The 14,507-nt window shown below is 38.8% G+C and overlaps 1 protein-coding gene across 29 annotated transcripts in view; it reads right to left on the bottom strand.

Annotated features, from left to right (window-relative positions):
- The window catches only part of NRXN1 (neurexin 1), a 715,706-nt gene that overhangs the window by 208,077 nt on the left and 493,122 nt on the right, over window positions 1-14,507 (bottom strand). For all 29 annotated transcript variants that reach the window (XM_069799889.1, XM_069799890.1, XM_069799901.1 and 26 more), the window contains one exon: window positions 12,676-12,857. In XM_069799889.1, the coding sequence (XP_069655990.1) occupies window positions 12,676-12,857 (182 nt within the window). The remainder of the gene's footprint in view (window positions 1-12,675; window positions 12,858-14,507) is intronic.

Raw genomic sequence — 14,507 nt, 5'->3', positions numbered from 1 at the left:
CAGTCGCTGAAGAACACACCAACAGGCCTTTGCTTGGCCGGAGAGCAGTTCTCAGACGTACGGATTTAAATTTCTTTCCTGCATATAGCAGCTGGCTACTGTTAAACGAGAGGGGATGTGGGTATGGCAAAGGGAGAGCAGGTTCTACCTTGTGCTGCTGCCCAGCCTTAAGAGTTTGCTGACGACGCTAAGACCAACGGATGTTAAAAGAAAGTGCTTTTCTGCATCTTTAGAAATGAAAACAGAGAACCTCCCTGTGCTTACATCTAAGCATTCATCTTAAATCATTCCTGGACCTAAGCCTTCCTGTTAAAAACTGCAGCATAAATGGGAGCGTAGAGCTTCAGAAGACCTCACTCCTCCCATCACTCACTGGCAACAGCAAGTACATCTAGGCAAACCGTAACAAAAACATACAGAATTCTCTATGGCATTCCTGTTACCGATAGGAATGTAGTCTGATCTTGAAAGCATAAACTGACAGGGCCTGCCTGCGTAACCTGCTCCACTGCTAACCAGCAAACATCGCTGGAAATGTTTTTCCAATACCTGATAGCATTGCTGCAAATTAAACCAACTATTTCTTACCTTATCCGGACAGACAGGCGAAACAAATTAGCCACGGTCCTGTTTATAACAACCTGTATGTATTCAAAGATGGTTTTCACGTCCAGTCACTCCTTGCCTCCTCTTTTATAAACAAAACAGAGCCCACTCTTTCATTTTCTTCCTAGGAGCTATGTGTTAACTAAACTATAGTGCAGATTCTGTTACTAGCTGCTTAATTTGCTCACCTCCTTTCCAAAGCCAAGCGCTCAAATCTGGACATACTTCTTCAGCTAAGGTCCCAGCACTACTGAGTGAACAATTAACTTCTTCGCCTCCTCTGCCACCCCACATGTTGTCAATACATCCCAGGTGGATGCCTGTCTGTCTCTGCAGCAAATTGCAATCAGCTGCAACTTCCCAATCTTTTCTGTAGAACTGCTTCTTGGCGACAATTATTCCTCATTTTATAGCTGTGCATTTGATTTTTCCATCTTAGGTACAGAACTCGTCGCTTTCCTTTGTAGAAATGCATCTTCCTGATTTCAGCCCGCTTCTCCACTTTATCAAGCTCATTCTGAATTTTAATCAGTTCTCCACAGTGCTCACAACCCCTGTCTCCCCTCCTCCCGCACTAGCACAGCTTGGTGTCATCATGTACCACGCTACAGCTGTGACAAGGAGATGTACCACACTACAGCTGTGACAAGAAGACACGCCGGTGGGGTTTTTTGAGTTTGAATATGCAGTGAAAAGCAAGAAAGAAGAAAAGAAAAGCAATGCCATAAGAACGTCGGTTTAAATAGCCAGGAAAATACTAAAAATTAGACTAGGAATAGAAACCCAGAAATCTTAAATATCTTCCAAAGGAGCATATCAGCTGTGCACAAAACTGTGACAAGTTTTTAGCTCTGGGGAAGATGCTGCCCATTAACTCAGCCCTTGGCAGCACCTATCTTTAACTATATAACCACATTAATAAGGAATAGGAAATATAACCAAGGGAGCTTCTGCATTTATTTATGGACCAGTTAATATGAGGTGGATAACGTAATTGCTGCAGCACTTTTAGTCTTGCTCCCATCTTTATTATATCTTTCCTGGAAACAAATACCCAAATCATACAGCCAAGGTTTCATTATCTACTCTGTATTATCCCATGATTTTTTAGAATGTATTAAGTGCATAGCCATCTTATTTTAACCTCGGAGCATATACCCAGGTATTTTTTCAGACAAGCAATTAGAAGATTGGAAAGTCTCACAAAATGCTCCTATGAATTGTTCCATGGAGAGCAAATCTAGAAGCACCAAACAACCACGGCATCCCATGGCACTATTACAGCCAAGAGTTATTGCTCACTGTGTGAAGCGACTTGCAGACGTGTGCACAAAATATTGCAATTAAGAAAAAATAAAAACCCCCAAACTTGAAGCCACCTCCTAAAACCAGCGTAGTTGCTATCCTACAAGCAACCTGTGCCTGCACATATATGCTACCTGCTAAAAACCCAACCCTTTTCAGATGAAGGGCTGACAATTTTACATGAAAACATGCCTTATATTAGCTTCATTAGAAATCTCCTAACACTTCAAAGTCAAAAAACCCTCTTGCTTTGAAAACAAGCAGTACAGAATCCCCTTGCCTTTTTCTGTTTGCTGAACAGCAAATCAAAACATTACAGGAACTTGGGATATCAGGGAAGGCTCTCTGGGAAGGAAATAAAACAAAACCAACTTGTCAAATGGGACTCCCTGCTGCTGCATGCCATGCGGTGCTCTAGTGAGCTGCATCTGTTCAGCTATTAAACGTAGTGGTGAATATGATACCGACAGCAGTGGCATTATCAAATATGCTGAGTGGTTATTAAGGCTCTATAGCATAATCTTTTCACTTTTTATTTTAATTGGTAGAAGTTACTGTAAAGTAGCTTCACGTATGATAATGCTCTTTGTGCTTGTCCCTAAATGAGAAGGCACTGCTACATAATCTGCAGCGAGTCTTAAAAACTCCATCTGCCATGCAAGGGAAAGGCTGAGTACTTTTGCTCCAGGAACGCTCTGTTGTTCCCTGGAATTCACTGGGTCAGGAAAAAAAAATCCCGTATGGGGAACAATTAGGCTTGAGGACATTAATGGGGTTTTACAGTGAACAAGAAGAACGCAGTCTGTAGCATTCAGCGTGTAGGCAGTAAGTCACAAGTCCACCAAGGGTGAGGGCTGAACAGAAAATAATAAGAGATTCCAGCCCCAAAATAGAGCCTGATGAGATCCGTTGAGGATGTAATGCTTCAACCCCATCCCTCGATCCAGAGGCCCGGGATGGAGAGGAGTACCTGACCCAGAAGTGGAATATGCAGAGGGAAGACTTCCCAGTCCTGTACGAGTGGCTTTTCCTAGACCACAGAGAATGTATAATGCTGCAGCAGCAAGCATGATTTACACCTCCCTGAGGGAATATCTGGACTTACATTTCGTCCTTGACTGAACTTAGATTATCACCTACAAATTCTAGCACAAGAAGGTAAAGCCACGTTAGTAGTTTCATGCTGCTGCGCTGAAGGCTTCAGGATAATTTCACAGAGAACTGGCAAAACTGAAGGACTGTATCTTTCCTTTGTTCCTCAGCATCCCTTATTCAATGTAAGCCAGGTAATTATCGAAAGCCAAGAAATGCATGAGTCAGTTCCTTCAGCTAATCCACCCTCTGGAGCATCAGAATGCTTCAGTGTAAATGGGCTTTCACGAACAGAGAGGTGTTTAAGCCTCTCCAAACACTTAACAGGGAAACTCACCAGTTGTTAGTGGGATTATTACATTAAGCATAAACCACCAGAACATTGGCAATATCAGTTCATTAAATCCTTATCCTGTCTGCTATTGTTGCAGAAATTCTTGTGACCGGCATGATCTAAGCAAAAAAACAAAAAGAGACTTAACAGCGGCAGCAGCCCACTGTCAAATGGGAAAAATCACTGTAAGATTGATAGGAAAGGCAAATATTATACACGGATGGTTGTTACTGAGAGAGAAAGGAAAAGGCTGCTCAGTGATACACCAGCAGTGGAGATGCACTGATGTCAAGCGTGTCACGCTCAGGTAAGAGAGATAGTGATTAGACAGCATAGGGAGGTTATTGAAGATATAACTGGTAACCTGGGTTTCCAGGTAAATCCAGGTAAATTCCCTGCTCTAGCTCTATTTCCTGCACGACCCTGGTGCAATGAGTTAGTGCCAAAGACTGTAAAAGTTAAGTAACTAAATGGGATGAAAGGCCCAGTGTGTTCAGTTCTACCCTCCAGTACACCAGATTCAATTCAGTGATTTTACTCCAGTTACTCCTCACCGACACAGTGGTGTACGTAAGTGAAAAGTGAGAAAGGCTCAAGGTGATAAAACAGTCTAGAAGAAAAAAAGCAAACTAGCATTAACTATTAAAACAAGTTTCCAGTTTGGTGATGACACTGAGGCATCATAGAGCAAAACCTGAATTAATAAGTGGTCTAATTAACTAATTGTGACTTACAAATAAGGTAGTATCTCACAAAAACAGAATAGTATTAAGATGAGCCTTCCTTATCACTACGAAGTGATTAACTATAATAGCAATGTTTACTTAAATAAATGCCTGAAGCAAAGCAGCAGGCTCTGTACAATTGCCTGTGCACCTTTCACCTTCCAGCAGGAGTTTTCTGGCCTGATGTAGATCCTCCTCATACTTACTCCTATTCCTGCAGTTTCTTCAGACAAATTACTAGTGGCAGTGGTGGGATGAGAATTATTTGGAGTTAGGGTCAGAATCTGTTCAGGCCACCGGCAGCACTTTTCCCCTAGTCTTGTTCTGCATCAACAGGCTAATCCCTCTGACTGGTATTAAAAATGATATTGTTCATACTGCATGTTCACTGAAAAACTGCTACACTGGCACTTCGTGCTGCAGTGCACACTATATCCTATAGCCTCACTTAGAGCTCATAAATTTAAAAGACAGGGAGTTAATGGCCCGCATCCTGGGTTCTGGCTTATATTCATAAGAAACAAACCTTGATCTGTCCTGGGCAAACCTGGCCCTCTTTCAATGGGTCACAGCCATCTGAGAGTCACTCTCTCTTATTCAAGCTGCCATCAGGAGCTAAAAGCATAGTCTAGGATACTCTGAAAGTGATGCCATTGCTCACATCTGTCCTTTTTTTTTTTTTTCTCTTCTCCAAACCACACATTTTCAGCCCAAAGTGCCTACAACCTGCCTACACCCTGCACCGTCATGGCTTCTAACACACTGGGTACACATGCCTTCCACTTGCTTTTGAGACAGGTGTGCCTGGGAAGGAGGAGGGAGTGCAAATCTTTCTGTGCTTCTCTAAAATTAGACAAGAACTAGGCAGTAAATAAAAATAGAAGAATTAGAAATTAGTAGAAGAAGTAGAAATATTATCAGGGCTTACTCGATTATATTACTAGATATAAAAGACTATATATGCTTAATAAAATAGACAATAGATATAATAAGAAGAGAAATACCCATGTAGGATAGGTGGACAAAAGCGGCTAGCTCTTGGAAGCGACCCTCAATCATCCAGAGCTCTCATTCTCCACATAATTACAATAATTTCCTACGATTCAGTCCTTCTTCCTTTGGGTGATCAGCCAGGTTTCAGTGAACATCTCAACTGTTCTGCTATTGCAAACAGTCAAGTATTCTTTAAATCTTAATAAGGTTGCTAAAATGTCTGCTAAATTTTTCATCAGCTCTTTTTATACATGGCAATGTTCTAGAACAGTTAGTGCCAAGTTATTAAAATATCTGTAACCTTCGTACGTGAGGATGTTGGCTAGTAACCAGTGCAGGGAATTTTGGATTAAAAGGACCTGATTAGATTGGGATGGATCTAAAACATCAATGGGAGAATATAATGTTAACTAGGAAAGGTGCTGCTACGGAGGAAAGATGGGCTATTTATTTATCTGTACATTATAAACTAATTCTTCTGTCCTCCTTTCTGAAGCCAGAAATTTGGTATTTATATGTAAAAAATCTAGTCACAAAAGGATATGTCTCTTAATTTTGGCCACATACTTCTTTGCTTTGTTCTTGCTGGTTTTGCCCTTTAATCAAACAGACCTAATCAATGGTCCTCATCGAGAAGGTCTTCCATGTGAGCACACCATACAGTCACCACCTGAAGTGACTCCTCTGTTCCTTTAGCTATACGGTATGCCTCATTCTGTGGGAAAGAAAGGGTATGTAATCACTGAGACCCCTGGAGACTGCTACCCACTTTCACTGGGATTCACTGGGACTGCAGAATATGCACAGCACATGAATTGGTGTTTGAGGACACAGCAGAAAAGCAACTTAGGGAGCAAGGGAAAGGGAAGAGAAAGAAAGAATCCTTGAAAATAAGACTGGATGTAATCCATACAGTACTTCACAGCTTTAAAAATAACACTGTAAAAATGAAGAGCTGCTTTATGAAGAGGTCATGAGCCTCTTCAAGTTTACGTTAATTAAATACGCTTGCTCTTTTTCTTGCCTCTTCAAATTGGTCCACTTCTGTTCTTAAAAATGCACAGTTCTTGTCATTAGTATAACAGGACTCAGCCCAACCCCCTTCTAATCTTTTTAGTATTTTTTTTTTTAAGTTCAACAAGGTTCCAGGAAAATTAAGTTCCATGTCTATGTTCTCTCCTCGTGCTGCATCAGAAGTCCCATTTGTGTACAGTTCGCAACAGTAAAGTCAAAGACTTGCCATCAAATTCAGTGACAAAGTTTGGGATCTTAAGCAGTTCAGCCAACAAGTGGATTCAATTTACAGCGTAATCTTGAGACACGTGAGATCAGAAGGGATCTTAGAGTCTACGACCCGGTCTGCAAGATCATTTCACACAACACCATGGCCACATGCAATTCTTTCCATATTGCTATGAGATGATTCTAATATACGGGGGGCCACCAGAAGTGTCTTAAATATCCAGTCACCCTCAGCCAGGCTGTACAACTTTGCTAGAAGAAAGCGCCTCAGGAGATTCATCGGTGTTGAGGGCTGGAGTGTTTTGCATCTGACGTACGGTATTTTACCTGAGAACTTAGGTCCTACCGGTTGTGCAGTTTTCTCTCGCCAAGGGGTTGGCAGGTGGTGACCCCGTCATACAGCATGTTTTTGGGGAAGCAAGCTTTTTTCCTCCCAAAAGCACGAAAGGAGCAGGATGCATAAAGGAGTTATTAGCTGGGTAGAGGAAGAAGTGAGAACTTCTATTTATCCCAAGACAGAGGAAGATGATGAAAGGAGTTACTTCCCTCAAGCTCATTTCCAGGCTGAGGAAGCAGGAAATCACAGCTGGGAGCTCAGACCGTCCACACTGGTATAATGGACCTTCAGGATTTCTCCTTGCACCGCTCCATGATGGCAGTCATAGCCAAACTGTTTAATTATATCAGCCGTCCAAATTCCATTCATATTTTTCATGCAGTAAGGTATCAGTCTGCCCCGTTATCAGAATCAGCGCATTTCCATAACCTTCTCTCAGCAATCTGGCCTGTTCATGGCAAGAACAGACCGCTGCTGCTCAGTGAGTGATAACAGATCATGCAGAGTATTCAAGATGAGGCATTAACAAACAGCTTATATCATAAAATCCCTTTTCAGAGTTTTTATAATCTATGTCTCTGCTAATACAAAAGAATAACTTAATTGCATGTTTTCAAGGCATGGCTTGACCATTTCAGTGATTCCTTTCTTTTCTTTCCTACAAACTTAGATCTTTAACCTGATCAGTGAGGTAAATGATTGCTGCATTTAGAACAAATTCCCTAGATTAATTCATTGCTACCATTGTAATTAACTTAATGTTTGTGTACATTGAATTACATTCTCACCTGCCTGTCTAGTCCCATGAATGATTCTTCTTTGATTGCACTGCTTTTCATTATTCAAACTCATGAGCAAGTCTGGAAATCTTTCTTTCATAGTAATTTTTCTTTAGTTTAAAGATTAACACATAATCTGGTTGCTGAGGTTTTTGTTCCCCAAAGAGAAGAACAATTACTGCCCATGACAGCTAAGCTTCCTACAGCATTTTCAATACGCATATATTAATGAGAAAAATAAAAATCACAAATAAATATCATGTATATAAGCATAATAAGGAAAAATCAAATATTAGCAGAATTCTGGATTAGATAACATCAGCCTTAAGAAATTTTCTTGTGCCTCAAGGTAGCAGAATATTGAATATCACAACTCTGACAAACATAATGATCCAAAGCCTTTCCAGGGCTCCAGAGTGATCCCTGATGCCCACTTAGCTGATATGATCATGGCCTGATTTTCAGAGGTGCTGACTATATTCAGCTTCCATTGACTTTATCCACTGATGTGCATGCTCAGCACTTCTAAAATATCAAATTTCTGAAACCTAGTTCTGCTTTTTTTTTTAGCCCTTCCTGGACATGAATAATTTGATTTTAAATTTATTACTGTTTCATGCATATACAAGCCGCCACTGGCCTTCCCAGATCTTTGCATTACACAGACACGCATATAATAATAAGGAATTCCACATCTGAAAGATGATTATTAGAAGAAACATTATTCTGGGAATATTTTTTTAAAGATTATTAAACTCTTCCTGGGAAAATTAATTAGGTCCAGTACAAACCACTAAAATCAAAGGTATTTTTACCATCAGTCTCGCTGAAAGTACATCCAACTCTCTAGGCATTGATCCAAATACAACTAAATCAATAAGAATCTTTCAATTGGCTTTCCATTAGGCATTAAGCCCAAGACATGTAAAGTATTCAAAAGAAAGTAACAAATTCATTTATCTTAAGACTCTGCTGGTTTTTCTCTGGTATGCGTAAACAGAGAAGTCTGATCCTCACTTGAGTTTTACTATTTCTGTTCACTTGAGGGAAGTCCATTATACTTGCATAAATTAAAAGTATCCATATATTATGTATATGTACAATAGAATCTAACAGAGTCAACTATTAAAAGCCTGGTGCAGAAGAATACTGCATATGTATAACTGAGAGACAGAGGGAGGGGAGCAGGAAATAACAGTCCTTTTAAGTTTGCCAAAAGTTCCAAAAAATGAGTAGTAAAAAAGTTGAGAGGGGACTTTTGCATAATTCTCCATTAACTTTAAGCTGAAAATCAAGCCCCTTTGATATATTTTTTTTTTTTACACAAAAGTCATTTTAACAATGAAAGATGAAAACATGGCATAATTTATATTTAAAACAATATTTAAAAATCATTGAAGTCTATTGATGGAAACCTATCCTTCTTGTCTTCATTAGTAGAGCAAATACTACTTGTGCCACAAAAGAGAATGCCAGTTCCCTATGCTAACGGCATTGCCAGAAAGAGCACTGTAACAGGATTTCTTAGCCCTTTGAGGCAATATCTTTCTCTAACTTCACTTTGTTCCTCACCATAGAAAAGCTGGAAACTTGAGGCAGCAACAGCACAGTGCCTGTGGAAGATGATGACACACACATATCATACATATATACATATATATGTGTGTGTGTTGTGTGTGTGTATACATACACACTTTTCTGTCCAATGACTTGGGAGAAGAACAGAGGTAGGAACAGGAATCACTGACAGAATTACCTAAGGGCTTTAGAAGTCAATGAAAAAGCCAAGCACAGAAGCGCACATGGTGATTAACCAAACACCGTGTGAACAAGCTGCCGCCTTTTTCTGTTTGGCATGGAGATGGATGCAAGCCATGCCAAGGAAAGGGGAAAAAAAGGATGATTAGAGTAATTCTCAGAGCTAACTGACCTTCTTTAATCTGTCAACAGGAGAAGGAAGTGGCAGTAGACTTTTAGGCATGATATCTATTTCCTCTTGAACTAGATCACCCAGCAGCGACTGCACAGGAGACCAATTCCGTAACAGAAGTCAAGCGATTGCCGTGAAAACTAATTGCTGCGTCTCTGGGTGACTAAGTCATATTAACATCCCTTTCTTGAAGCACGTGGATGCATATATATCATACACACAACCAGTCCTTTATATCTAGGCTGCTAGAGTACAGGTGGAGTTTTATAATAATCTATCTTGGAATTTAAAATATTTGCACTGGAACTGTTAAGCATCTGGTAGCAATGCAGATTACACATTCTTTAAAATGTTTCTCATATTAACAATGGTTATTTGGGGAGGTTAAATGATTACTTTAAATAAATGTGTTCCTAACCTAACACTAAAGCTGTGATTCAGATGATCAAGTAGCAATTTTCAAAATCAGAATTGTTGTGAGCTTGAGTTCATTATTAGGCTTACATCGTCTTTAAGTAAACAGAACAATAAAGAGGGCAAGCACACATTGAAGTACCATAATCAAACTTGTAATTTCCTCTTCCATTTCTAGAATGAAGAAGGTTAAGAGCAAGCTACCTCATAGCTCTGTTCTGAAATGTCCCAAACAACCCTCCCCAACATGCTAGTGAGGACCATGATCTAAATTTTTTTTAACTCAAAGCAATAGTTCCAAACATTCTTTGCCACCGTTCTGCTGAAAATACACTTAAAACCCATCCTTACACATCTGTCGCAAATTTTGTCACTGGGAAGGATCTGAGTGATTAGTGACCTCCTCGGTAAAATGAAAGCTCAGTAACAAAAGAACCAGTTTCTATCGTACTGTAAAACTGAATGCCAGCATAATTAAATCACAACCATATCCTTGTTATAATGTTATAGTTGTTATAACACAGATAAGTTATCCGTGCACAGTGCATCTCAATGTACACAGGCATTTATTGCTCATGCATATTCATTATAAAAACAGGTGGGTGGGTGCATGCAAAAGAACATGCAGAATTAGACTCTTCCCTCCTTCCAGTTTTTCCTCCTTCCACTATTCACAGCTTTTGCATGTTTCTGGTTATCTGGTAGATAAGACATTCTTAGTGGCACCTTAACATTGGTGCAAGAAGGAAGTTTTGAATGACACAACTCTTATTACAGCCAGTTTAACACAGTAGCTGCCAATATTGAAAAACTTCAATCCAATAAACTGTTTTTCAAATATAACATGTACATAGGCCTCTCTGTTTCTATGTTCTTCTTCATTTTTATAACCGTGATGTTTCACAATATCTTGCTGAGCTAAAATAGATCTCAGGTAAAATTCTCAGAAGTGCCTACAGTTCCACTGACTTTAATAAGATATATGTTCTTTGGTACCATGAATGCTTTTGAAAATACTGCCTTTTCAACTTCCTTTTAAATACTATCCTTATTTGAAATAGATTCTGGGAAATTATATCCCAGCAGTTTTCCAAGCTTTATCTAACATTGACAACCCTTAAAAAAAATCCTTGCCAGATGTCTTAGGATTTCAGGTCAATCCCTTCGTATCTCCACTCTAGAGAGAGACTACACTGAAGCAGATCTCAGAAGGTCGGACCTTGTTCCGGTGAAATTTCTGGACAGTTACCACAGATTTTGCTCTGAAGCAGAGCAGGCATCAGGGAGGTTCCCAAAGTCTCTCGCAAAGACAATAGGAGGAGGCCAGGATCACCTCACAGAGCGTGATGATAGAAGGCCTTTTGCCACTTCACAGAAATTTCAAAAGACCAGTAAAGTATAATTTATGATTTTCCCCATCCTTATTAAGCTGGTAGTGTTTCTGACCATAGAAAACACTCAATTACTCTTTTATTTTTACCATCTGTTGCTACAGCATCGGTATAAGAAAGTTATTTGCAAAAAAAAAACCCCAAACACTTATGAGCAGGCAATAATTTTTGATCTCCAACTCATAATTAATGAACCCAGTGTTTGTTTTAAAATGGAAAAATCAAGGCTAGACAGAAGATTGCACGAATATTATGATTTTGACAGACTTCAAGTATAGTAAAACTACAAGGAAAACATTCCTTAATATGCTAATGAAAAAGAAAACACTGTAAGAAGAAAGTAACACTGTTGACCACAGCGGGTGAATCTGGTCTCAGATTGCAAAGAAAAGGGCAAATGATGACTAGGAACCTGATGTTAGATGAGGCTTTGGAAAGCAAATTTTAAAATTCTCTTCAGCAACACAATACTTGCCTTGAAAAATGTAGGCTTTCAGTTTTTCTGGCACCTGGGAGAAGTTGCTTTGTTCACATTTTTAAATTAAGATTATACAATACCAGCCAGCCGTTTTGTCCGTGTGTTTCAATGTAAAAGAAGGGTATAGACAACCTCTGAATTTTATGTAAGGCCTTCTTTCTTTGTTTATTTACTCAAGCCAGTAAATTAAAAAAAAAAAAATCACATTTGTCCACACTGCAAGAGTGCCTTTACAGAAATAAGGAGCCTGGGAAGATTGAATACCATAATTCTCTCTAATTTTGAAAATGATCACTGCTGAATGTTTTCTGAGGGTAAAAGTGTAATTGGTTATAGATCAATAAGCAATTTCATTCAAAAGGAACTCTTCTGTTCCTGAAAGTAGAGAGATTCTTAAATCAAAATCAAACTAATACATTAAAAAAGTTGGGACTAATCTAAACAACAAAATTTTATACTGCCCTAGTTATGTTTATCTCAACTGATCATTTATTTATGTTGCCATAAACATCCAGATGCTTTCAATTTTGATTACTAGTTATTTGCTTTAAGGCAGCTGAAATTACTTTTTTAGACCTCCTAGCTTGACAATCTTGCTTTCTGCTTAAGATTTATCATCACAAAGGAATGGTGAAATCAGAGGATAAATTCTAGTAGTAACAATAAGCACAGTCAATTGTGATACACTAATTCCCCCAGCAGGTACCAGATTAAAGCCCCCAGGATTAGCGTACCTTCCACTAACATTGCTAAATCCTGTTTTATATAACTGGATTGCAGAAAACTGCTGTATCTGTACAGGTATCATGGTATGATTTTTAATTGAAAAGCCATACAGAGTAGCACTGTATAAAACAAAAGGCAAATTGAGAATGTCTCGAGACCCTGTGCAGTATTGTATGTAATAAGCCATTATCATTTAGTTCACTACTGACCCTAAAAGATTCATTAACAAACTGCTTTATTTACATTAAAATAAATAAATTAAATTACACAAATGGAAGAACAAACAAGACAAGAAGAAATATGCATTTGTTAATAATACTTACGATATGCAGCTCTAAATAATCTCCGAGCCCAGTAGAACTGTCCACTCGTACCAACACAGCTTCTTTTTGAACAGTACTAAACCCTATTGCCAGTCTGTCCGCACGAGTGCTTGGCCGATCATTAGGAGGCCACGTGTAAGTGATCTGTCCACCACCTTTGCTAAAGATATACGTTGTTCCCGCTGCAAAACAGAAATAAATATAATTAGCTCACTTGCCCCAGTGCAAATCCGCATGTAAATCATATGCTCTACAAAAATCAAGATGTTCTCATATAGCAAATGGATTCATAGAAACAAACAAGACTATATTTCAACATGAAGGGGTCTTTAGCTCTGAAAATTTGCAGCAAGCGAAATATTAGTGCTTTTTATATAGTGCAATCAAGACAGAATATAACATAATTGCATATGCAGTGACTTAAAATACCATAGCTCTGATTCAGAAGTGCCTATCTATTCAAGACAGTTCTTAAGCATATGCTTGAAGAACATGTTTCTGTGATGTGCAGAAGAGGGATGAGTTGAACCAAACGCTTTCCCAAACTGGGCCTATGTGGAGAAGAAATCAAGTAATCCCAGTCATCTTATGACTGACAAAAAAAATGCAGCTCCTCATTTACCCAACAAAAATGATATGCACTATATGATACATCATCGTGCCCAGCGAAGCAAGACATTAACAAATACATTCAGATAAGACTTTTACAGATCTGAGGTTTATCAGCTTGTGACAGATGGGGATAACAAATGGAAGCATACTTTACTTGTCATGTCAGGACAAAAAGATATCAGTCTACCATCTAAGTAAGCAATGGCTTATTTGCATAATGCTCAATGTGTAACTTATAAAAGTGGAAATCTCTGCACATTATATCCAGTGTGCACTTACAAAATCTATAATCTGTTTTAAACAAGTGTTCTAATCTAAAACCACTTAGCACTCAGGTGCTTAACTTCGTCACCAGCATATTTCCTCTGAACTAAAATAGCACCATATCCGGACATTTTCCATTTAAAACTTGTATCTTAACAACAGCATTTAGCAGGCAAATTGTGCATGCACGATGGTCTTCCATTTGCAAAGCCACTACAAGCTGTCCACTTCTTTTCTATGAAGACAGGTCGAGCTTAGGGGGATATGTCAGAACATTGTAAATACAGATGTCTAGTTTTACTCGCTGTTCTAAGCTGGCTCACTGCGTGGCTACACTCAATTTTATTAAATGTAATTCAGTTTATTCCACCCAATACTCTCACTACATAATGCCCATGTCCACCTAAGGAGATAGTGCATAACAACATAACTGTAATTTTCTTACTTTCTTTCAAAATTGATGAAAAATGCTGTGAGCATACAAAAGGATCTAAAATCCCTTGACCATGTAGACTTCTAAAGACAAAAACAAGAAGGGCTGCATAGTTACACCACTCCTTCGACTTCTAAATGTCTCAAAATCTTACTCTACTGCTGAGCGAGACTGCTTTGTGTCAGTCTCAAAGCAAAAAGGTCACCTGGTCTTTTTGAAAAGATATCCTGTATTTATTTCTAACATCACTTTTCCTTTATGGAAGTACGTACCTACCCATTAGTTTTTTTCCAGTACTATCAATTTGTAATATGTTATGCACTGTGCATAGCACTTAAAAAACTGTAAAGCTCATTTTAAATCAACAAACTTGCAGGATTGCACTGTGCTTCAAATAGATCTTTTGGCTTTTCTCTTGATGGCAAAATACCAACCTGCATGTGTTTTAGAAAACTTGTCAACTCTCTTTAGCAAAGACAAACACAATAACAGATCTGATATCTAAGGTTTCACTTAACACTCC

Source organism: Haliaeetus albicilla, chromosome 13 (genome assembly GCF_947461875.1).
Source record: "Haliaeetus albicilla chromosome 13, bHalAlb1.1, whole genome shotgun sequence".
NCBI lineage: Eukaryota > Metazoa > Chordata > Aves > Accipitriformes > Accipitridae > Haliaeetus > Haliaeetus albicilla.
This window is presented reverse-complemented; position numbering and strand designations above follow the sequence as displayed.